Source organism: Streptopelia decaocto, assembly GCF_964273445.1.
Source record: "Streptopelia decaocto genome assembly, chromosome: 3".
Classification (NCBI taxonomy): Eukaryota; Metazoa; Chordata; class Aves; order Columbiformes; family Columbidae; genus Streptopelia; species Streptopelia decaocto.
Window position 1 is genome coordinate 18,080,320 of NC_138656.1, and position 25,544 is coordinate 18,105,863.

Genomic DNA, 25,544 nt, shown 5'->3' on the forward strand with positions numbered 1-25,544 from the left:
ACCTCAATGGAAACTTGTGCAGAAGGTCTGGGTGAGGCATAGTGTGAATTATATTGCCATGGCAACCCTGAATTGCTTTCATCCATCGACATTTGCGTCCTTCTTTTTGGTATGTTCACAAATTGAGTCTTCAGAGGTTTTTTTTTCTCTGATAGTTGAGTAGGTCACTAGATTTGCTTTTATCACCATGATAAAAATGTATGAAAGCAGAATTTGTGTGTTGACTACAGAAAGGTTACAGTTATTTAGCAGATTTAAGTTAAACTTTGGAGAAGGAATTATATCTGAAGAATCCCTATATTATTAAAGACATCAGGACACAGAAAGAGAATGCAGTTCAGATAAATTTGTTTCCTCCCAGGCAATCCTGATATAGAAAATCAGAAAAAAAACACTGAACAATCTGTTCTCCATCTCTAATATGCTTCATAATAAATAAATGGAATCCCTACAGCTGATGAACTCAAATATGCACAGACTTTTATTTTTTTTATTAATATTTTTAAAAAAAAAAATCACAAACCTTTTAGTGTTATTTATGAATTATGGTTAATTTTTTCAACCTTTTTCTGGCATTTAAAAATGGCACACAAGCAAATTAAGAAATAATTCTAATAAAACTGTGTCTTAATTGTTTCTGTTACCTAAGTGATAGGCACTCCTTCCACACAAAAGGCCTAACTCTGTTCTTACTTGCAGTTCTTTCTTGACTTAATTAAGCTGTTCCTGACTTCTGTGCATTAACTAAGAGAACCAGCCATACTATTTACAGGAAGATGAGAAGAGATTCTAGTCAGCACTTTCAGCTTGTCCTGACCATTAAGTACTACCAGTTTGCCCATGGATCTCTCTCATTATCCAGCTTTCTCTCTCCAAAGCAAGTCCGTTCTGCCTGAAAAGGACTCTTCATCCCAACATCTGAATACCATCAAGCGTAAGCAAATGTCCACGAGAAACCTGGTTTCACCCCTTCGTAGTGGTTTTTCAAGATCCCCAAGGATGGGTCTTGTATGAGATGGCCTTGAGCTGTGTCCTGCTAAGGAGCAGAAAAGACACCTAAAAAAGAGGTACAGAGACTCACTCAAAAGGACAACTGAATGTCAGTCTTTAGAAATCACTAATGAGAATATTTTGTCCAACAGGATTTTTTTCAACAAACAGCCAGTGTGTTTTCCCACATCTCTTATGGTTAGTTATGCTCTAGTTTAAAGAGTTTCAGTCCTCCAAGAGGCCTGTGCTATGACTGCCCGGTCTCCAGTTGCAAGTGGCTGCTGAATTGTACAAGTGAGCTGCTTACTAACACCTACAGGCAGAATTTCATTCAAAACCAGTAAGTGAAAATTATGATTAATGATATATTTGCAGAAGTTATGATCAGTTTATGAATGATTCATGAAAGGAAAAAAGAAGACTAAATAGACTATGAATAGCATTTGCAAGCAATGATTTAAGCAACTCATGCTCTATAGTGAGGTCCTTCTAGTCTCATATTTGCAACCAATTCCTCATCCACCAAGCAGTCCACCCGCCAAATCCATATCTCTCCAATTTAGAGGGAAGGACGTTGTGGAGGACCTTACAGAAGTCCAGGTAGATTACATCTGTAAGCTCTTCCCTTGTCCACTGATGCAGTTGCTCCATCATAGGAGGCTGGTCAGGTAAGACTTGCCCTTGATGAAATAATGCTGGCTATCTCAAATCACCTCCCTGTCCCCCATGTGCCTTAGCATAGCTTCTAGGAGGATCTGTTTCAAGATCTTCCCAGGCACAGAGGTGAAGCTGACAGGTCAGTAGTTCCCAGGGTCCTGATCTCATATCCCCATCCCTACCTGGATTTACATTTGGTGTAGCTATGTAAGATATGCAGGAGCAGTTGCATCCCTCAGAAGAAAAAAAAAAAGACAAGTTCTGCTAGTTTATCTATTGGAAATATATTACCTTAGGTGGAAACCACTGGCAAGGGGCTGATGAGAGCCACTGGTGGTCTGAGCAACCAATAAGGCCATCAACAATTCCCCAGAAAAAAATTGCCCCAATTCCAATTCCCTTTGCAGCCCCTCTCATGCTGCAGCTCTCATCTTTTCTCTTTCTCTCAAAACCTTCCACAACCCCAGGGTGAGCTATTTGTAAGGCCTTCACTCATGTTCACCTTGGCCACTCTAAGGGTACCCACCCCTTTCTTCTCAATAAGTACAGTACTAAGGAGATGTCTTACCAGCCACTTTGAGCTCTGACATCCCTTTAGGTGTACATGACAAGAGTCAGCCACTGGAAAAAGGAGAAGAAAAGGTACAGTTACATAATGATGTTACACTACACCTTCAGACGTGTGTCTTGATACCCTCAGGCTCTGACCCAGTGACTGTGGCATTTTGTCCTGCACAGGAGAGTTAAGGGGGTTTGGAAATGCCTTTTTCCCTTTTTACAATTCACACCTATAAACACTTTCCATATTTTGTTTTCCATGATAAATGACTGCAGCAGCTGCAGAAGGAGCAATTGCTGGGAAAGGACAGCACCTGCGTGGTTGTGGGTGGATGGGAATGCGGTTGCCTTACAGACCACCCCGTAAAACAGCTTCAGAGTTTCTGCTTGGAAACTCTTGCTCAGCTCTAGGTGCAACAACGCTTTAATCAACGATGAGCCACTGAACTAATCACAGAGTGTAAACAGGAGATGGCAAAATTGTAAAAGTTTTTTTTAAAAACCATCTTTTTAAACACTGATGTCAAATAACAGTCCCCAGACTGATAAAATGCAGCACTCAGGCATATCACTACGGAGCACAGCAGGATTTTTGCTTCAGACTAGCTGATAAAAAGCTTGATGTATCCCCATTCAGCTAGCTATCCTTCAGGCTGTGCTTTTAAGACAAACAGCAGCAGCAAGCATTTGTCTGCAATTTCTTTCTTAAAACCAAGATGTTTCACAATTCAGAATTAACAGATGGGGCAGTAAGAAATGAGGGCTCTTTTGTTGTTGTTTCCCACTTCGTCAAAGTCACTTTGAGCAATGTTTCCAGCAATGACAAGGCTGGCAGCAGTAAGAGAAGACTCTGCTTTGGACGTGGATGGGCACCCCTGAACTATGCTCACCGTAGCAAAGCTATGTGACTGGGGCCAGGGAACCCCAGGAAAATAATACCTCCCAGCTGCCCATTACACACATGCAGCCAGGCAAAACCCTCAGCACTGTTGGTGAAAAACCCCTAGCAACATACATCACACATCATCTTTAACTTCACCCTCCTGCTAACACACTTAGTGGTCCCACTTTGGACTGGGAGAGAAGGAAGGAGCATTTTTACCTCCATCGCTGTCATCAAAATTTGTGATCCATCCCCTGCTAAGTTTTGAAATGCACCTAGGGGTAGAACAAAGAAAATCATACTTCATGAGGAGGAAGCAAGAACGCAACGCAGACATGAGGCTGTGGCAGCTGAGAAGCAGATGTGACCCCCATGTTGGGATGCTCTGCTTGGCTTGGGTGTCCACACATGCTGCCCTGCTGAGCCACGTCTCATTTCTGGGCTGGATAACCCACTGCCTTGTGCCCTGGGTCACAGCCTGGGAAAGCATCACAACTGCAGGGCCAGAATTTGACAAAAAATGTAAGGACAGGGAGTGCTCAATGTGACTGCTTTCATCTGCTCTCATAATTTGTTTCAATAGTAGCTCCTGCCTGAAGAATGACAGGAGAACGGTGAACTAATGAAACACGCCTTCCCACAGGGAAACTTTCTGTTGGTCTTTTTCCACCTTTCCTGGCAGTGAGTGATCACAGTGTGCTTTAAAGAAAGCGTTTTTCTTGGAGTCATTAGTATGCCTTGCAAGCTTTTCCCAGGGAATATAAATGCAGATGCTGCTGTTATTCAGCTAGAGTTTGAAATTAACATTGCTGGAAGTTTTCTGACAGAACACTTTGCCATCAGAAAACTTAAATCCATTCAAATATTGAATTTCTATGTATGCATTTATATTGCAGTTTGTCTAGGAGAAATGTTCAAAGCCAAGTGTTTGGATAAAGTCAAAACAAAGTATTTTGAGTTCTTTTTATTTATCTTGAAATTACTTTACTGCTAGAAATGTGCTGTTATAAACAGTAATAAAAAGTTGAAACAAATTTAAGTCTGACTATCCTTGAAAGATGTATTTCTCCAGAAGACTGTTTTTTCACTCTGGATGGAAAAGGCATTTTAAGATCATGAATGTTTCTTAACCTGCCTGGCTTTAAACAAAAGTGCAAGGCTGCTGGGAGAGTGTAGGAACAGGGCAGAAGAGCCCACCGATCACCAGCCCCTTAGGAGGCAACCAGAGCTAACTATATGATCCAAAGCAGTGAAAAGCAGAGAGGAAAGCCGTCACGATGAAGCACATCCAGCCTATACCGTGCTGAAGAAAGGCACAGAATAAAGAAAGCCCCATGTCGCACCCAGCCCCTTGGCAAGGTTGTATCTGCAGGGTTGGGCTTGCACCCAGCAGTCTTTCCAGGAACAAAGGGCAGTGCTGAAGGTACCTCCTCTGGGCAGAGGTAAGTGTCCCTTTACTGCTTCATTAACTACAGTTAAAGAGAGTGTGCAAAGAAGCTCCTGCTTTTGGTTTGGGTCTCATCTCTGGCTATCTTGAAAGGATAAGTAATGATTTAATGAGACCTGCTGCACTTATGTCATCATAAAGGTAGACTGCCTTTTATTCCCACTTGGCACTCTTATCATCTTCTCCTGTAACCATCTCATTCACAATGGTTTGAAAAGTCTGAGAAATGTATTCCACATTAAACCCTCTGTAAAGTGATAACTGAAAGAGTTGAAATCATATTACGATACTTATTGCAGACAGCAATGAAACTTTTAGAGATTCCTTTCCACATGGATGTAAAGGAGTTGTCTTCACAGTGCCACTTAAAATGTAAGAGAGTTTTTTTTAACATGGAAAAAAATGCCACGGTAATAATTTAGGCATAAGAATTTTCAGCTACAGCAAGTGACATGTATAATCACCAAAAAAAATGGATGCTTACAAGTTATCTGTTTTTTAATGAAAGCATTACAATCAGGACACACTGACTTTCTGAGCTGCTTCTGCTGCACTCCCTTGAAATGTGATTTTAGGCAGCATCATCTGGATGGATCCGCTGACCACTGTTGGCCCATAAAACATCAGTGTTAAAAACACATGGGCAAAAAATGAACACTCATTTCCATGCGCTGTGCAAACACAGCTCATTCCAAAGATTAACTAAATTGCTGCAGCAATGTTCTAGCACATGGTTCACAGTTGCTGGGTTTGTTTAACTACCAGTATTTCCAGTCAAAACACTTATAATAGTAAAAATTATGCTTTTGTAAAACAGAATTCCATTTACTTTCAGGCAAAGGCTTATTTTCAAACACTCCCTCCTTGCAACTGTTAGACAATAGGTGGACTCAACACAGGGCATGGGCTTGTCTTATCTGCTGAGAAGAACCTCAGACCTTCTCCCTACCAAAATATGGAGAGAACTTCACTGAAGTTGGTGGGAACATCTCTCCAGGGGAATAAAAGAAAACAGAAAGAAAAAAAAAAGAGAAAAAGAAAAACAAGGGGCACATCCCTTGCTGTGGTTCAGACTTCTCCAGATTTTAACCAAAAGTTAAAGCCTTCCACTTGAGATGACATTTCTCTCTCTTCTTCACTGGCCATGAATGCATGCAGTCTCCTCTCAGTGGTACCAGCAATGTTCCACACCACCCAGAGGAAGCTGTACTGTGGACCAGGTTGCTCAAGCTTGTGTGGAAGGGCACCAGCACAAGGGCATATCTTGTTTTTAGAAAATGAGTTAGCATATAGGGGCTCTAAGAACAAGCCTGCAGAGGCCAGGTTACATTCATGCAGTAAAAAAAATGGATTGGCAGCTGGAAAAACTCTGAATATATGTTACCATTGCTGCTCACCAGAGAAAAACACAGGGTGGTGTGGTGCCAGTGCAGCCCACAGGCTTTCTTATGAGCTCTGATGGAAAACTGGGGGCTGACCTCCCTTCCAGCCTGGGCATCACTGTATTCCCTGCTGCTGCTTACTCCCCGTGCTAAACCGCTCTCTACCAGCCAGCTCCTCCTGTGGGCAGGAGACAAATCTGGTTCTGGCAAACAGATTACCCAAAGGGATGCCTGGACTTTGTGCAGGTTTGTTATTTCCAGGCTACGCTGTTAGACATGCATTGTTAGACATATCATGTCCCTTGCCTCCTGCCATCGCCCTCAGCCTGGCTTTGCATTCTGCCTGGGGAGGTACATGCTGCCACACTCTCTGTCTGATCCCAGGCCCCAGCACTAGGGCTGGCCAGTTCTGGGCTCCCCAGTTTAAAAAGGACAAGGAATTACTGGAGAGAGTCCAGTGGAGAGGTACAAGGATTATTAAGGGTCTGGAGAATGTAATAAGAGAAGAGACTGAGAGAGCTGGAGAAGAAAAGGCTGAGAGTGGATCTTATCAATGTTTATAAATATCTCAAGGGTGGGTGTCAAGAGGATGTGACCAGACTCCTTTCAGTTGTGCCCAGTGATAGGATGAGGGGCAACGGGCATAGACCGAAGCACAGGAGGTTCCATCTGAATATGAGGAGAAATTTCTTTCCTTTGAGGGTGCCAGAGCAGTGGAACAGGCTGCCCAGAGAGGTTGTGGAGTCTCCTTCTTTGGAGACATTCAAAACGTGCCTGAACACGTTCCTGCGTGATCTGCTCTGGCGAACCTGCTCTAGCAGTTGGGTTGGACTATATAATCTCCAGAGGTACCTCCCAACCCCAACCATTCTGTGATTCTGTGTGATTCTGTGACTCACGGGTCATGGTTTCAAGGCGCAGCATGCAGCACACGAAGTCAGAGAAGCCGATTCTCCTGTCAGCATCACCATACCGCAGGGCCATCAGGTACAGGAGCTGCTCATTGGTAGCCAGACCTGCAAAGGGGAGAAGAATGACAGCACTGGGGACACACTGCAGGACGATGGACCAGCTCTGATGGCCTTGTGCACCCTGAAAAGAAGCTGAGGCCTGTCTTCAGCCCTCCACCCTGTCATGGCATGTCTCTGCATCCCTGGACAGCAGCTTCCCCTTCCCCAGGTTTGTGCATGAGAGTCAGGGCAGGGTGATGGAAAATCAAAGTCCTTCTAGTCACTTGCTTGAATTGTGGCTTAGGTCAGAAAACAGGGAACACTGAGCTAAATAATCAAGTGTTATCTCACTTTGCCTTTTTAGATTTTATTTTCTGTGAGAAAGGGCGAGTTTATTTGGCTCATAACTGTTAGTCTAAGCACAGAATTTACAATACCACTGTCGCTTTCTGCTAAAGAGGGAGATAGTGCACACTCATACTATTATGCAGCATAGCATGCCTGGGATTCTTAATTTTTACATTTTCTCTTCTATTTGAAAATGGTAAAGGGTGCATTTCTTCTTCCTTTTTTTTTTTTATATTAGCTTATTATTCAGTATTTGTGTCACAGTCTGTTTGGATGGAAATTGGTATTCAATTGGATGAACAAAAATTGCCTTTTAGAATTACTCTTTTATTAGTTAAATAAAACTACCCTAAATGTGCTGGCTACATAAGAGAAATGATTTAAATCTATTTTGAACTAAAAGCTGATTTGCTAAACAAAAGAGAACTTTTCTGCAGAGAGCTGGACTGATAGCTTCGATTTAATGCATTCACTGAGACTTCAGAAGAGTCTTATTTGCTCACTTCTAGTTTTTAGTGGCTCAGCTGGAAGAGAAGTAGCTTTCCTGCTTTTTCAACCAGTTCTAAACTTTTCAGGTTTAAATTAACTCATCATGGAGCCAAATTAGTTGACTAAGCAGAAAAGAACGGAATTATTTCTCTAAACCTGCACAGGGGGAGATACAGCTGATGGAAGTGGGTTAGTACAATGACAAACTGGTTGCATGAGCCTAGCTGGAGGTCTACAGCAGGAAGCAGAATTAAAATGCTAAATATTTAAATAATGGAAATACATTTGGATTTAAGATACATTTGAAATTAAGATAAACAAGACTTTAGATTTATTTTCTGGAAGAAAAAGTAATTAAAAAATCTAATTAATGAAATTTCTTCTTTGATTTTGGTTTTAAACGACTGCCAAGAACCACTGTAGTAGTGAATATTGAATCCCATCTCATTTTTAACCTTTTGAAGGCAGTGGAAATTCAATCAAGCTCTCTCTGGAGAGCAGATTCTTGCAAGCATTGCAGTGCTGCCTATGAGATGCCATAATCGTGTCTTACACTAATAAAACACAGACAATTTGGCATGGTCAGTCTGGGATATACTTTCTGTGAAATCTGCTCACCTGGCAATGTCTCTCAATTAACCTCATCAGCAAGACTGAAGTGTAAGTCTTCTCTGTTCCCAAGACTTTTCAGTTATGTGCCCTTGCTTATTTTTAAGGTTACTCCTCACACCTTTTGTCTGCTGGATTCCTTATCTTAGTTTTAGTCAAGCTTTAAAATACAGACTTCATGTGGGATTTGTTGTTGTTGTTGTTTTTCATTTTGTTTTGTTACAATTTTTTCGATGCATCTAGCATTGCCAGTGAGGAGTTTATAAATACCCCAGGTCAATGCTCCTGCATTTGAGGGCAGTACTGCTGTTAATGCAGCCATCCTGCTTTACTCTGGCAGAAAATTTGACCCATCATTATTATGCTTTGAAGCATTAGGAAAACAGTGAAAATTAAGCACAGACTTCAGTGTTTTTCTGGGGAAAGCACTGCACACTTCATGCAACAACTGGCTGGGAGTTGTATTTAGACACATTAGTGCAATTCCCAGAGGCAGGACCATCTTCCCAAACTCCTTCTGGGGCTGTCCATTCCTTCCTGCTTAAAAGCCAGGACAGGGATCATTCTAATGCAAAGCCAGGTTCAAATGCAACTGTCTGGCTCAGAAGGTGGCAAAAATGAGCTCATGATTTTCTTTTTACCCCCTGCTCAGAACTGCTTGTAGCCTAACATGTATTGAATTTACCATTTAATAATGCCTTTTTATCCTTTCAAATAGCTGCAGATGTTTTGGCTGCCAGGACATCTCAATGTATAGTTTTCCTCCCAGTTTTACAGTTTAGCGCCTTTCTTACGGAATGGACCTGGCAGCTTCTCCGTTGACATTTGGCACATTAGTGCTGTGCTCCTCAGGCAGATGCTAACGCTCTGCCCCTCACTCAGCAACAACAAAATTATACATTCCCTGAGCTGACAGCTTCCACGTATAGCAGTTCTGCACCAAGCTTCTCCTGGGGCCACCACTCCAAGCTCTAGGTAACCAAATGGGAGCTTCCCTACTGCAGGATTGGAACAGGATTGCTGTCTCAGAGCTGTATTTCATATACGAAGTCTCTGGAGAGACGACCCAGCTCAAATGTGTGAAGAGGTCCCATGCTCTCCTTGCAAGTTTCAGCATTGTTGTAGCCAACAGAGGTCAGTGCAAACCAAATAAATGTCTGTCACAGACTTAGTCATTGCCCTGGAGAGAAACTGCAGGAATTGGGGTAACCACAAGCATAGGCTGCTCCTTGCTCCTTTCCTCTGCTGGATGTTTTGTCCGTGACCTAGAGGGACAATGGACAGACCAGTTTGTAGGCTCTGGCCAGTGCTATGCAACTCTGCTGGCTCCCCAGCTGCAGTTCCTCCCCAAAATGAGCTTTTTGTCTCTATGCCCTAAAACAATGCTGCGCTCTGAGCACAGCTGTGATCTAACTGGCACTTCTCTGCAATCCAAACCGCTTTCTCCCTGAGGCTCTTTTTTTCTTTCCTCTCTCTTTTTCATCCTTTCCTTCACTGCCACAGGGACAAGAAAGGGAGCAGCTCTGCACCTGTGGATGTACCTGCTGTCTGTATCGCACTCTTCAATTCAGACACATCAAGAAATCCAGAATGATTTCTGTCTTCCTTGCTGAAGATGTCCTAAAAAAACAGCGTAAATGCAGATTTCAAACTGGTATCAGCATTTCCCACATTTACCACTACAGCTAATTATGTAGGATGCTTTCACTACTGAATAAACAGGCTGCAAGGAAGTTCAGTGACAAGAAAGGGTGACCATGACAAGGGAGACCTATTTCCAGAAGGCTCAGACAGTACGTTATGGTGTAAGAAATCACACAGTTCTGGGTGCGTAGAAGCTTTTTTGTTCACTCCCCCTGGTTTAGGTGTGCAGGCAGCAGTGGGAACACTCACACCTCCTCTGACAAAAATACGTGGTATACTACATGTGAAATAAGCCAGGAGTCCCTGAATACTGTGGCATCATCTTTCCCAACCCACTGTTGAAAGCCCACAAGCCACACTTGAGGTGCTGTCAGCGGGAAGAGCACCATTGCCAGCTGGGGAACTGGCACCCCATGTCCTAGGTGGCCTCAGACCATCTCAGCTTTGTCTCAGCCTCTCAGGCTGAGGCAAAAAGGAGCTCATCCAGGTCTGAGGCTTCAGGAAATCTTCCCATCCTGCAGCAAGACTGATGAGAGAAGAATCTGACACAGAGGAGCTGCCTGAATTTAGGTGGGACCCTTTATACCAAGCTGCTGTCCTCACTGCTTCCAGACATAATGTTTGTTCTGGAGTAGAACTTTTCCTAGATAAACTTTCACCAGATTTCCACTTTCACCACACATTTCCACTTCAAACAATGAGGAAGTGACATTTTTTCAGATGGTTCTATTCAAGAACTCGTTTCAGCTTAGAAAGCTTTCAAAAAAATTGCCAGTGGTGGCACACAGAGATGTCCATCAAATTCTGAGCCTGATTGGCCTTCCTACCTTTTCCCACTTTTACCTCAATATACTCTGTGGTAGAGAAGCCTCGGCTGCTTGTTTGGAGCACTTTACACACACCACTGCCTCCTGAGTTCTCAGCCTTTGCATGAGAGGATGCAAATCTGACCCACTAAGCAAGCAACCTCTGCAATGTTTTCCCCCCAGTGCTTTGATATCATAGAGAATCTGCTCCCTGCTGATGAAAAGCCCAAGAGTACAGTATGAGCAGAGAAGAGAGAGCAGCCTTCGTGTACCATGTACTTAGTGAGACTTCGCCAGAGGCTCCCAAACTCCTGCAGTGTGAGTTGTCCATTCGAGTTGAGCTGTGCATTTAGTTAAGAATTGAACAGTTAATGAGAGCTAAACCTGGCTGTCTTTGTTCCCGAGAATGCTGTCTTCACATAAAGACATGAGATGCAGTCTCTTCTCTTTGTTACTTTGTGTTGAGAAAGCCAAGAGCTTTTCTGCTCTCAATTAAGCTTATAGTTACATTCACCTTCTTTGGCCCATTGCACAGCTGCTCATACCTGTGTTCACAAAAAACACAAAAGGTTTCTGTTTATATGGGGCCTTTAACCACAAGGCAACCTGCAGTGATGTCTTCAGTTGACACGTAGCCACTGAGCACAGAGGCCCCTGCGGACAAACATGACCCCGTACTCCAGACCACATGGGCACGTTGCCTTACTGCTGAGCATGAGTATTAGCTCTGGCTGGGTCCTCCTGGAGAAACAGGCACTGAAGGAGCCAAGAGCATGAGGAGCCAACCCTGATGCGTGCATATGCTGCAGGCAAGAAAACACTTTCCCACCTGAGCTGCAGGAGCCCAGGGGTGTCAGCAGATACCCCCCAGGGATGCTTGAATGACTGAGTCAGTGAACCTGCTCCCCTCCCTACACCATCTAGCAGTCCTGGACAGACATGCAGCACCTCACCTAATGCAGCTGAGGTGTCAAAAACTCCGTGAGAGCAAAACTCATCACCAGTGAAATACAAGCAGACAAGTGCCACTGCCATGAAACCTGAGTGAAAAAAAAAAAAGCTGATCTTGTCTTTGCAGGCCAGGATAGGTCACACTGTACATGGGTTGTATGCAGCCCAAAGAATGAAAAATCCATCTTGAATTAATGCCGAGCAGTGGCTTCGTCAGTTCTTTGCACGTGCTATGCATTCACAGCACTTAGCCCAGAAGGGGCTTTGGAAAGGGGGAAAAGTCTCTTTCACTGGCTAGATGCAGAAAGCTGGAAAGAGAGAGGGATGTCTGGTCATTTTTATTCATTCCCTAGCAGTTTGTAAAGGTCTGAAAATGTCTTGAAGTTATTTCAAGGCATGGAAGAAAAGAGACAGTGAGCAAGCAAGGGGGAGAAAACACACAGAAATGAACTTATGTTTTCATTAAGGGTCCCTCTTGTTCTACAACAGCCAGCAATGTATTTCCAGTGTTGTCTTGTTAACAGTAAAAAAACCTGTGTGATCCATCTAAATAGGGAAGGTACACTGGAAGGGATGAATGGCCTGCCAGGTTAGTGCCTGTGGTTCAGCAGCAACAGCGCTTCTCCCCCTAATGCCAGCTTTGCGGGCAATGCTGGCAGCCTGCTCCAGCTGCCATCACAGGCCAATGTGGTTGCATCCGTGATGGAAGAGCCGAGCTCCGCCTGAGCTTTGTGCTGCCGCCTCATCTCTGGCTCTGCCTGGGACCCTGCACCCAAGGGTGAGGCTTAGCCAAGCCCTGGGTCCTGCAGAGGGGAAAATGAGAGCAAAGAGTCAGGAGTAGGAGAAGGCTGACCCTCACCTTTCAGCAGAGACACCAGAGCCAAGGCATGCAAAGCCAAGTCCTGCACAGACTCTGGGACAGTTATTTATTGAGAGCTGTGACTAATATTTACTTGCAGGTTCTCACACTGGGATGCTCAGCTCAGGCATAATTCAAGGCAAGGATGGGCAGCACCAGGGAAGTTTATTGCTCCTGCTGAAAGGATACATCCATCAGAGCTAAAATGCCTCTGCATGAATCGAAGCTGAATCTTCCTCCCAGGCTGGTCATTTCATCTGCAAGGATTGACAAAACAGAAGGAATCAAAGAGAACGAGGGGGATGACAAAGGCACCAAGTCACCATTTGGAGGGAAGGACGACACCAGTCTAAAGGCTCATGTAGCTAAAAAGCCCCAAATCTGGCTCAGGGTCTCCAACAACAGCAAGAGTTGCGTGTCAGACTGAGGTCCATTGAAGGAGTCTGACATGTCTCAGACAACTCCACTGCTCCCTTCCTTGAGACGGGTGCCCTGTTTTGGCTCACAGGTAGCTACTCTGCACAGTCTAATGCTGTTTGCAAGGCAGGCAGGTTAAGAAGGCTGGAAAATGCTGAAACCCAGCTTCAGGCCTCCTCAGAGGAGTGATGCAAGCCGGGGCTGGACTGGAAGAAACTGGGTGACAGTGAGGAGAGTGGGAGGCACAGCTCCCTGGGGCGCTCACTGGTGCTGCCCAGACAGGGACTGAGTTCCTGCTGCAATTGGTGGGGCACGGAGCAGGAAAGGGGTGCTCATGTGGGCTGCAGGGACAACCAGGTGAAGGGCAGCATGGTGTATGGTAAGTCTGCTGAGCAGAGGTTATCCCACAGCAGAACTAAGAGGGGAAGGTGAAATTTAGCTGTCAAACAGATGCACCGCTTTGGTGACAGCCATGCGTTAAAGGATCTATTAGCAGCTGGTCTGGGTTCCATCACCTTCTTCACAGGAACATTACTTTGGTTAACAAAAAAAGTATAAAAGCAAACTGTTCCAAAGGAACCCTGGTAGAGGTACTTCTCATTCTTCAAGATCCAACAGCACAGTAAGCCACACTGAGGATTTTTAGAGGACTATCAGGACACCACTAAACCCTCTGTCTAATTTACACTAGATTAAGGACAGGGAAGCACCAAAGACATTAGCTGGGTTGTAAAAGCATTACCTTGCAGGATCACTTCATTAAGGAGCTGTTGCAGCTGCAAGGCATCAATAGTTGAGTCCTAATGCAGAGTAAAATGCAAAGAGAGGTCTGTGAGCATGAAGTTTTCTCTGTGTCACTTTTGCCCCAAACTTCTTTACTCATACACAGTGGCAATGAAGAAGTACCTCTGCTTAAGCCAGAGGAGCAACAGCACCCCCATGGGAGCATAGCAAAGCCCTCCACATTGCTGGGCCACTCTTTGTCCTTCCCTACAAGAGTCTGCAGGGGAGTTACAGGTGCTCTCCATCACTGTGGGATACTTCCAGCAGTGATGGGAATGCTTGCTGACTTAACCAGCCCCTAGCTGGGGAGTTGCCAATGGGCAGGCACAGCAGGCAGCTTGCGAGCGGGCTGGGAGCAGGAGTGCTGCTGCCTGCTTCCCCCTGAGCCACCCAGCCCATCAGTGAACCTGACTGCCTCCCTCCTGAGACATGCCCAGGGCATTCAGCATGGCACCTGTGTTCATTTTCACCTTCATGCATTGATATAGCTATTAACTGCAAGAGGTCTATTGTGCAAAGACTTTTGGCAGTGATTTTTTTTCCTCTTGACTAAGTCGAGGAGTTCTTTATAACAGTTTATTAAACCATTAACAGCATCTCCTGTGAACACACAGAGTTTGGCTCAGAAAGAGCAGGAATCAATTACTCAAATGCTTACTGATGTCTGGTTTCCAAATGCTGTGAAGGCAAATGGAAAATGATGCTGATGAGAGGGGGGAATACCCAAGGCTTTCTAATTGCTTTCAGTAAATAAACAAGAAAAAAAAAGTACACATGCAAGCCCATCACCAGCACAACCACAGGTCTCCAATCCTCCTCTGACACATGGGGCTAGCCAATCCATCCCAGCTGAATGTCCCATTTTTCTTGGGGTTTTGGCAGGTCAATCAATACTCTTTTCAGGGTATCCACTTGAGAATGGAGCTACATTTCCAAAAAACATTTTTCTAAATGGATTTGTATCAACATCATAGGTCAGTTTTATTTTTGCAAGTCCATATGCCTGATTTATTTTTATTTTTCAGCAAGATGTTTTAGATAGGATACCTGATTAGCGTATCTTAGGAAGAGAGCGTTATAGGAGCTGTCCTGGTTCTGTCTTGGTTCATCCTGTATCAAAGACAAAGTATGTGCATAAATAATTCAGTTACAAAACAACTGGAGGCAGAAGTCTGCAGACCCAAACAGCACTTTAGAGAGGACAGGCAATGTACAGTACAGGCTGCAGTTTTAACACCCCAAAAGTAAAATGGACTATGAGCAAAGAACAGCTATTGAAATGAAGGAAGAAACACAGTTTGGATGTACAACCAGGAGGGAGCAGCTCCAAGCCTGAGGAAAGGCAACAGAACACATCCAGGCTGGAGTTCAGTAAGTCAATACATGTATTGAGTATAGAGATATGAAGCCTGATGCTTATTAATGGTCCTCAGTTGAAACAAGTGGCTTAGGATATGTGAAGATTCATGTGAACCAAGAAAACAGAGCAGGAGTAGACTTTGCCTTTTCTCTTGTTCCTTCTCAACCCCAAGGCAGGCTTGGCTGTACCTGAGCAATTGCAATTCAATGGTTAAGGGACTGTTTTCAAGCCTACAGTGAGGAGATCCTCTAGGCACTAAGGGGAACTATCCTTAACATTGTAACATTTCCCCAAAAAATCTAAGCCTAAACCCCGATGCCTTCAGCTCTATGTGAGATAATTCACACCAGTGAAGCCCAAACACCTGAACAAGAGCAGAAAGTATGGGTACCATAAATCATCAAAGTCAAAACACGGGCTAATAACAACAGCCAAGTAAACTGACAGCTTGTCAGTAGAAAGAGATAATAAGCCACCATTTACACTACCCCTCTAATGGGGCTTAATTGCAGGCTGGAAAATGAATCACGAGGAAAGGACTCTGTTTTCTGTTCTTCTGAGGCAGCTTTACGCCTTTGGCTTCAAAGACCTGCACGGAGTTTGCTCTGCTATAAATAACAGCCTCGCAGCCACAGGGTTTTGCCAGCAACCAGTGAGACAGCAGCAGGGACCAGACCAGCTCCGGCAATTTGCACAGTTCACAGCAGCAGATGGTATCTGGGCTAGATAGGCTGAAACGTGGGTTGAACTAGAGGCACAACCAGTTTTGAAGTGTGATTTCCCGTATGTCTGTGAAGATATCCAGATGAAAATCAGAATAAATGTGGTTTGGGCCTCACCTCTATGGACTTCTGTGCTTGATAGGGTGCAAGCACTTAAATTAAGCCATTCCCAAGAGGAAAGCACATATGATCCCACCCTCAGGTGTGAGGTCTTTTTAAAAGAGGTTAAACTCAAGCTGGGACCTTTACAAAGTTTCCCCCTCTCTCCTCCTTAGATACATACCTATTTTATAGACATTGTAAGAATTTAGTATATTGGAATGTTATCCCCTCTGCTACATTTGGTTACTCAAAGTGTTAAAGGTGACAAAGTGGAAAGGAAAGATGGACAGTATAGATTTGGACAGAGGGACTGTAGAGATTTGTTTCCTTCCAAAATCAGGCTCTGAAAGAGACATATGTAAAGAGGAAGGGCTTTGGTGTCACTCCCATCTCTCCAGAAAGGTATCCCAGGCTGGCCACCTGCTCTTCCAGCATGGTTGCAGGCTGCCAGGGTCAAAGCCTGGGACAAGTACTAGGTAGTGAAAGGTGAGAAAAGCAAAGTGGTGCCTAGTATGCAGAGAAAGACAAAGAGGAGTCAGTAGAGGTGGCTACCAAATGGTCAGGTCACTGGGAACCATTCACCACCACCATTATCTACATCAGTTTTCATGGACTCTTACCACTGGCAGCGTTTGGCTGGGCAGGGAGTTCGAGTTCCTAGAAAAGAGTTACAAGAGTCAAACGGGCCTTTTCAGAGCATTGATTTGCAGGTGTGGCAGAAGACAGGCACCAACAGGAGCACTCACCCAGCCTGTGGCTCCACAAGATGCTCTGCACCCATACCTCCCAGCCTGTTCCAGTTCAGCCGAGCCTGTTGCACCAGTCCTGGGTCTCTCTGTGCAACCAGACATGAGCACGGCTGAGTCTCTGGCTGGTCTGGGGCCACTGCCTTCCCCAAGCCAGCCCTGCTGGCAACAGCACCAATGGGTGACTAGTCTCACTCTGAGCATGCCAGGACTAAGCTCACCACACAGAAGACAGGGCTGCCCTGCCTCGAGCCATATAAAATTTTCACCTGCTTTCTCTTTGCCTAGTTTAATAGTCATGAATAAAAACAGCATCTGGGCTATTAAAAGGCAACATCTTTCAAATGGCAGCAGACTGCCTGAAATTGAGCTTGGATCACCATTCCTTCTGAGACTTGCTTAGTAGCAACATTCAGTACTTGTGGTTTGCTTTTGGTAAAGAAATTAGGCAAAACAGATGTCATTTTTATAGTATCTGGTCTACTATATAAGGTGAGTTCTACAGTGATCCACAGGAAGGGCATCCCCACGCTTGGCCTGGCCCAGGAAGGTGTATGAGAGCCACAGGCTCTCCTGGAGAGACCTGCCTACCAAGGCTGAGCCATTGTGTGCATGACTCATCATGCTGAAGGCAGTCCAGCCCAGAGCACAGACTTCTCATGTTTGTTTTCCATAACTAAGGAGTTGCCTTTGTCAGTTCTGGGCTATTTTTGCCAGAGGCCAAAGCCTAGAAAGCAATCGCATTATTAAGATAGTGGTCTATGAGGTAAGAGCTGCAATCGCCTCCACTATAAAGCTCACTGAAGGAAAGCCATTACACATCTGATGCTTTAAGGTCATTTGGTAAGGCTGAATGCTGGGGCTTGGTCTTTGCAAACAGCACACCCAGATATTCATATGAAAATGTGGTAATAGCTGCCTTTGAATTAAATAAGATAATATTTTTCCACCAAACTGATCTTCAAGGTCCATCTCACACCCACAGGGATCCCTACCAGCCTGTCTGCGAGATGGATGTGTGCAAGGATCAAGGCCTTTCGCTGCTCTCTGCTTCTCTTGGTCCTGCTCTGGGCAGAATGGGACCTGATCCATCTGGCATAACACAAGAAACTACACAACAGCTGCTGAAAAAAACATTTCTCAGTCTTCCTTTCACTAAAGGGAGATTTCCCCACAATTAGGTGAGGCATATCTCACAATTATTGCTTGCCTGTGTGGCTCTGTACCAAAGCTGAGACCCTTGGCAGCTGCAGATGAGCTATTGCCTGTTCTGCAGCGGCCACCGCTATGCACCTGACTATACATCTGACCTCCCTCAATGTGGTGCTTAACACTCGGCTGTGTCTTCCCAACACGCTTCTAGAGTACATTAAAATCAAATTGCCCCATTAGTTATCTTGACATTAAATTGTTAAATCCTGGCACACCGTAAGTCGAGGGCCTACAAGGAGTACTTATCATCTTACTCATTGTAGTCTTGATACTTCACAAAAATTCGTAAGAGAAATTCAAATTCTTGGTCCTCGGTTGTAGCAGGAATGACAGCATAGGTTCCGGGGCTCAAGATAAAGTAGTTGGTCACATCTCGAGTCACGGAAAAATTCTGTTCCAGAACTTTGGAGTTCTCCTGAAAGAAAAATACAGCTGGCTATCATCTCCCATCCATGTCAGGAACTAAAGTAAATCAGAAAGAACACCCACAGCAGCCTTGCATTTCCACAGCTCTCTAAATGCACACCGCATCTAGCACGCCTTAACCTCCCCAGTGGCATGAAAAGCCCATCCAGGTGACAGACTTTGTTCAGGGACACAGCAAAAATGCACAAGAGTGGAAGAACTGGAAGAAACAGAAGGCAAAATTTATGTAAGTGGATTTGAAGAGAACTTCAATAAACATTAAGCAGACTAGAGTTCATGAAGGAATCAAGGATGAATACTCTTACTAAAACTTCCTTGAGATCTAGCATAACTCGGAGTGGTCAGAGAGCTCATTAAGCATCTCACCCAGATAACAGCACTTCAAAAAATCATAACCCAAACCTTCCAGTAAGTGTCACAAGAAAACAGAATATTCTGATCTTTCTTGTTATTCCAGTATTTTTGCTGAGATGAAACAAATATAATGCAACAGCTATTACTATGATGACATGTAAAGATAGCATAATAAAAAACCCTTACTAAACATATTCCCCAAAATACATCAGCATGTATAAATTCCATTTAGAATGGTTATACAGCGTGGCAGAGTTATTTATGAGCCATGCCTTTGGGAGAAAATAACATAAAACTGCTATTTGGGGAGAAAAAAAAAAAGATGACTACTGTTACAGACAGCTGGGAGGTATGTAGACTGCCAAGTATTATAGGTCGGATCTTGAACAGATAGAAATGGGCAGTGCTGCAAAGAAATAAATGGTGTTATCTTTTTTTTTTTTTTTACTTCTGGGTCTCATTTCACATTCCTTCTGGTAAAAAGTAGAAGCAGATTAATATCTCAATGGAGTCAAAACCGGTATGAGATAAGAATCAGCTCTATCACACAACATTAAGCTTCCCTCACAGCCATGTATTAGTGTTCCACGTCTATATTTAATCAAAGGTTTCCTAGAGCTATCAGATATGTCCATTCTGGTTTGCATCCTTTTCTGCACTGTATTCCTCTCTCATCCTACCAAGGGATAATACCCTTTTTACTTCACAGCAACAATTTGATGCATCTAAAAAGGTACTGAGCAATGAATGATGCTGCTAATGAGTAATGGCAGTGAAAGCAGCTGAGGGAGGAAGGGTGCAGCCATATGAATCTCAGCACTTGCTAAATCTTGCACCAAGAAAACCCCTTGTAAACTTCTATGCACAGATGCCACCTCTGACTGCCGTCAGGCACTGAGGCTGAACGCTGGGAAGCCAAGGGAATAGAGCTTGTACACCTATGTGGCAGTTGCACACACCCCAATGAGATCCTGAGCTTTCGACAGGACAACTGATGGGTCTTTAGCACCTTTTGTGCCCCACTGTGCCTGTCCTCATGTAGGCACCTTGGTCAACAGACACTGAGAGTCATGTCCCTCCACCCTGTATCACAATGACTCTTCGCATTCATTTTCCTCTGGCTGGGGGAGCAGGTGGGGTGGGACCCTCAATCAATAGACAGGGTCCTCAGCAAAGGGGGTGCCCAGGCCCAGAGTAGCTTCTGGACCATGCTCATAATGACCACAGCCAGACCTGACCTGGCTATAAAATGGGGCCCCTGCCGAAGACCCCCTTTGAGTGGTCTTCTTGGAGCAGCCAGTCTGTGGATAGTCTTCCCCTTAGATTGGGACACCATCTAAGGAGACTTTCCGGGATTGAGTGCCATCCCTTTATCCTTGGTGAGTGATTTTCTTCTGGATATGTCCTTGAGTGAGACCTTGCCACCCCAGGCAAGTGATTATTTCTTTTCGGTACCCTTCAATGAAAAAGGCCGCCTCTTCTTGTGAGTCGGTACCCTTCAATGAAAAAGGCCGCCTCTTCTTGTGAGTGCCTGCACACTGTGGATCATCATTCCTGTGTGGTCATACAGTAAAAATAACCCCACTGGTATATTGAACCTGCAGTTTGTTAAATGTTGCCGGAGTGCTGGATAATTTTAGATAAACCCTGTTTTTAGTTGATTCTCTGCTAAGCGGTTCCAGTTAGAATAAAGTCTGCTTGGAGCTTATCGCCAGCCTAAATTGATTTCTGGGGTACCTCCATAAGAACCTATCCTGGTTTTAGCTCCTGGACTCGGCTTTTGCTTCTACCACGGCAGGACACTGGCTGGCTGTGAGCAGCTAAAAGACCAGCTCTCATGTTAAAATTCTTAGGCTGTGTCCAGGGGAGAATATTTCCTGTATAATCTACCATATGGATTTGTACCAATAACATTACATTTCTAAAAGCTACTGCGTGACAGAGCAGCATGACATTCCCCTTTCCCTCATTGACCAGGTGCTCCACAGTAGTTCGATGTCCCTTGTAATGGCTTGTTCTGGCCTTGCCCTTCAGCTTTTGCATAGGAGTTCATCTAGGATCAGAAGCCAAAACTGAGCCTGAGGTGAGACAGCCCACAGAGGCTGTGTCTCATCAAATTTCATCCATCCTTGCAAATACACCCAGAGAGAAAAAACAAATTAAGACACCTGAGCATCAATGAGAGGGGAAGAAAGAAGTTTTAAATATAAAGCAAGAGTAGAGCACATACGTCCTCTATCTACTTCCTGATTAAGCAACCTCTTTTCAAGGGATCCAAGACTTATGCCATCACCTCCCAGTGAAAGTTTGGTCAAAATAGGTAGCTAATCAAGGTGGGCAGGCATCATGCAAGAGCATGCAGGGATCTCCATGTCTGGTGACTGTTAGGGGGCAGCTCATGAGGATGCTGGAAGCGGTGAGTTCCCCATTTACCAGGAGCAGCAGCTTTTTCTGAGTGGCACAGTTGGCCCCATGGAGCCCTGCGGGGCTGATATCTGCACCAGGCAGAAGATCTCCTTTTGTAGGAATAGTGAATTCCACTGGCTTGAGGGATACTCTTTTTATTATACTTTTATTTTTTCAGACACTGGTTTTCATGAGCTACAAAGCTATGCTTTTACTTAATGAGAAGCTATTAGACTTAAGGAATCAATTATTCAAAGTCTGGGACTAGAGCAAACCTCTCCATCGATTAGGAGAATGTGAAGTTAGGGTCCTAATAATCTCTGTGTCCTTTTGTTCTTCAGATTAAGAACAATCCCCTCCTACTCCCCTCAACCCACGACAAAAACACTTTGGAAAAGGCTAGCACCTATTTACACTAGCAATTGCACTTTCAGTAAGCCCAGTAATGTTATGATAAGAACTGCCCTTGAAATGGCATCTCCCTAGACGGTCACCAAGAAAACAAAACAAACAATCAAACCAAAACAATTGTGGTAGAGGTCCCAGGTCTGAGGGAATTGCCTCTGCACTGGTCTTGAGCAAAGTCTTCCATATATTTTACAAATTGGTTTTACATGACATTTCTGTGATAGAAAAGAGGAGGTGAGGAGGACAGGCATGTTTTGGGGGGCATTCTATTGCCTGCTAGACCTGCAGTACTGCTCAAGTGCTGTGGTTAGTGCTGTCTGTTGTGCTTGGCACTGGGTCAGTAAGGCATGTCACCAGTACTGCTGGGCACAGAGGATATTGCCCTGGCATCTCTTGCAACCTATGAATCTCCTGGGTTTCTCCAGGACTGTTTTGAGGTCCTACAGAACTGAAAGTTCAACCTTTCCTCTCTTAAGATGTGAATAAACGAAACTAAGCTTGCCTAACTCTACTTTTCTTGTGATATTCTAAGATAGCAGGCATTAAGAAGTTCACTCCAAGTACTGACTGCTCTCCTCTTACAGCCCAAAAGGCAATTCAGTCTTTCATTTCAGTGTACAGGTATAATAAGCCACACAGAAAATAACACTGCCTACATGATACCTGATTGTGCTTACCGTGGTGATAGAAAAGCCAATCTTCAGGGTTTTTGCATCCTGTATATCCTCAGGGTGTTTTTGCATGAGTGAAATGACTACATTATAGGTTTTGGGGTCATAATCTGGCACTTTGAAGAAATACTGAGGGTTTGTTGAAATTGAACCTGCTGAGAAAGTGGTAATAGATTAATAGTAGCCACATGGATGTCCCAGATGTTTTTGTGTAAAATCTTGCTTTTATGGACCCAGAAGGAACATGCAGTTACTGCTCCAAGATGCTCTCAGTACAACAGAGCACTCCAGTCTCTACAATACCAGTAGGGGTTGTGGTATCTGGACTTACACTAATTGCTCGTTTATCATTCTAGATATCTCTGGCAAAGTCATAAAAGGCATGCAGATTTCTGAATCCCCTGCCTCTGCTTCACCTGCATGGTACACTTTCCCCAAGGCAGAAGAACAATGATTCTCAGTCAGCCACCTGATCCTGGGGCTGAGATGGAATGGACCATGTGTTGAAGACCATAAATATAGAAAAGAAAAAGACAAAATGGTCCGAAGTTATCCTTCCCTTCCTTCCTGTTAGTGTTTGTGATGGACAAGACAGAGTGTTGAGCGCCAGAAGTAAATGGCTTCTTCTAGGCCAACACAAAATAGGAAGTATTTCTGATAAGAAAGCAGTAAAATGCCCAAACTGGCGAAAAGGGACTGAAATGACAGCATCTACTCAACTCAGTCTAGACTTGAAGCCTTCAAAGCTGCAATTTAGCCCAAGACTGCACCTGGTCAGAAATTCTACCAAAGGGCCGGTGGCAAAACACAGTTTCAAAGAAAATGGTTATGCCCACACCTCTCAGTTCAAACCCTGCACCTCCTCACTCAGTCTCAGTGCCTGTGATGTGCAGTGGCACAGGCATTGCTTTATTATCACCCCTTGAGATGTGGTGATCAAAGTTCTGAGGAGAAGGCTGAAAACTGTAAGCTGAAACCTGTTTGCTGCTAAGTCAGTGTTGCAGAAAAAAGAACCTCCTTCATTGACCATATACTACCATCTGAGATTAAAAACACAGAGCCCAAATAGTGACGCAGTTGTAGAAGAAATAAGATAAAAAAATGTTTAAAATACCACTAATAATCTGAGCTCACAATGCCAGTAGAGTCCTTGCATAGGCAGTAAAAACAATGGTCTTATCTGCTTATCTGCTACCTTCAAAAATAGAACTTTGTAGCACAATTCTTTCATATCCATTTAATTTCAGAGTATTTTTTGCTCTGTAAAACCAGCCACATATTTTACAGACCAGACTTTCTGACAAGATCCCAGTAACACCTACTGCACTTGGCTGAAAGAAGACAGTCAAGCACATTTTGACTTCAAGAGTCTAAGGTTTCTGAATCACCAGTCCCCTGTTTGAACTCAACAGCCAGTGCTGCTGCTTTGTTTCTGCCTCTTTAGCCAATAGGTGCTGCAACAGGAAAGGGCAGGCATTAACAACCGACAACCAATATTCTGCAATTCAGTGCTGAGAATGTGTCACTGTAAGCACTAGTGAAGAGGAGGAGAGGACCAGGTAACTGCAGTGAGCATTTGTTACCTGGGGAATACTTGTTCCTGCCTGTGGCAAGTCCTGGACTCCACAGGTTGCTGTGCCTGTCCACAGACCACACTGTGCTGTGCTGATCTCCAAAGTCCAGAAAAGTTGGGGTGCGGTTACATATATACAGGTAGGAAAAATGCTCCTGGAAGTTTTTACAGGACATCCTGCAGAAAAGCAGAAAATATCATCTTTCAGTTTGAGACACTGGTCAGGTACACATGTCCACCTCTCATGGCTTTAAAAGGTGCTTCCAGAGAGCACTGCAGGCTGGAGTTGAGCTGTCTGACACCTTGCAGAGGGTGACAGCTCTCAATGCATTTGGACTGCCCTAACTGCACCTAAAGCCCCAGGGAAATTACAGGGCATGTTCAGTAGTACCTAAGTGGGCCCCTACTATCTCCAGCACACCTCTGGCACTGCACCTTGCTTTGTCCCTCTGCAGTGTCCTGCCTCACACTCATGCTTTGGTCCAGCCTGCAGTGTCTATCTCAGACCAGCCTGCTGTTCCCCTGCTTTCCTCAGAGCCTCACAGGGCAAGAGTGCACTTTCTGAATAATAATAGCTTTTCTAAAGAGTGGCTCACACGTGGCTAAACTGAATCTAAGACTAATCAGAGGAAGTGAAAAAACACAAACACCTGAAGAGCAGTCAAGTGCACAAGCTCTATGACCTGCTTGGCCACCTGTTTTCTGCTCCGAGCACCAACCTGTCCAAGGTTCAAGCTAGGTGCTTTATGAGGAAGGGCAGTTTGACAAAATGAGGAGGTCTCAGGAAGCTGGATTTTTACTTCTCTCACTTTTCATATATTTCACCAGCTCATTACTTAATCTTGGCCAGCTCCATTTCCCCAGGCCTTGTTTCCTCTGAAACCATGAGGTCAGAACAATCTCTAATTTGCTGTTTGCTCATCGCTAACACAGTGTGCCTTGAGCCATCACTAAGAGAAGAGAACTGCCTAAATGACTCTTTTTTTCATAATGAACATGAACAGAAAACATGGTAGACAAAATGATCAATAGGGAAATACCAGAATTCTCCGTCGTCCTTATTTCTGAGGAGGGCTTCTCTGTATTTAGGCTCAACACACTTCCACTGAGGAGAGCTGCAAACAGGAACAAAGCAACAAGCAGATGTGAGACACAGTTTTCCATTTCTCTGGCCAGCCCTTTCCTCTACCAGCCTGTCAAGTCTTGAGGGATCAGGAGGGGTGAGTAAACTTCATGTTGGGAACAGGGCTGAGCTCGATGCCTTCATAGCCAAGGCCAGCAAACAGAGCTCTGTGCCTTTGCTGTGCCTGTTTGAGTTGCCCGCCCTGGGAAGGTGAATCCTGCCTCTGCCTTCCAAGCCCTGGTCACCTGTCCCCACGCTGGAGAGGTTAGTGAGGCACCAAGGCACAGCACTCTGAAGTGCTGATATTACATTGACATGTAGAGGGCACATTAGCCAGTCAAACATGTTGTTACCAAGCAGCATGTTTATAATTAAGTGATAATTGTACTTTCTGCAGAGTGTAAGATAAATAAACAGAGCATGAATCAATAATTTATTGATTTATGCAGCTTACCTGTGAATGCACTCTAGTGACATTTCAATTACAGGTAGGATTCACCCTTCCAAAAAATGGGAGGATGCTCTCTGAGCAGATAGCTATTATCCCAGCCTTAAATGTGTCTGCACCACCCACCAACTCATCCAGAAGCAACACACTAACCTGACTTTTCTCAGCAGACAAGTTATAAGTGTTCCTAGCAACAGGAAGAAGTGGGATGCTATTACCT

At 44.4% G+C, this 25,544-nt stretch overlaps 1 protein-coding gene across 1 annotated transcript in view; it reads right to left on the reverse strand.

Moving 5' to 3' along the window:
- Positions 1-575: 575 nt before the first annotated feature.
- The window catches only part of CAPN13 (calpain 13), a 58,881-nt gene continuing 33,912 nt past the window's right edge, over positions 576-25,544 (reverse strand). The window contains exons 10-23 of the mRNA XM_082049119.1: positions 24,794-24,868; positions 23,764-23,930; positions 22,187-22,335; positions 18,170-18,330; positions 16,578-16,614; positions 14,821-14,883; positions 13,733-13,790; positions 12,763-12,830; positions 11,036-11,104; positions 9,855-9,933; positions 6,817-6,933; positions 3,308-3,363; positions 2,216-2,268; positions 576-1,056 (exon numbers count right to left, since the gene is read on the reverse strand). Of these exons, the coding sequence (XP_081905245.1) occupies positions 2,242-2,268; positions 3,308-3,363; positions 6,817-6,933; positions 9,855-9,933; positions 11,036-11,104; positions 12,763-12,830; positions 13,733-13,790; positions 14,821-14,883; positions 16,578-16,614; positions 18,170-18,330; positions 22,187-22,335; positions 23,764-23,930; positions 24,794-24,868 (1,126 nt within the window). The 3' untranslated portion in view covers positions 576-1,056; positions 2,216-2,241. The remainder of the gene's footprint in view (positions 1,057-2,215; positions 2,269-3,307; positions 3,364-6,816; positions 6,934-9,854; positions 9,934-11,035; positions 11,105-12,762; positions 12,831-13,732; positions 13,791-14,820; positions 14,884-16,577; positions 16,615-18,169; positions 18,331-22,186; positions 22,336-23,763; positions 23,931-24,793; positions 24,869-25,544) is intronic.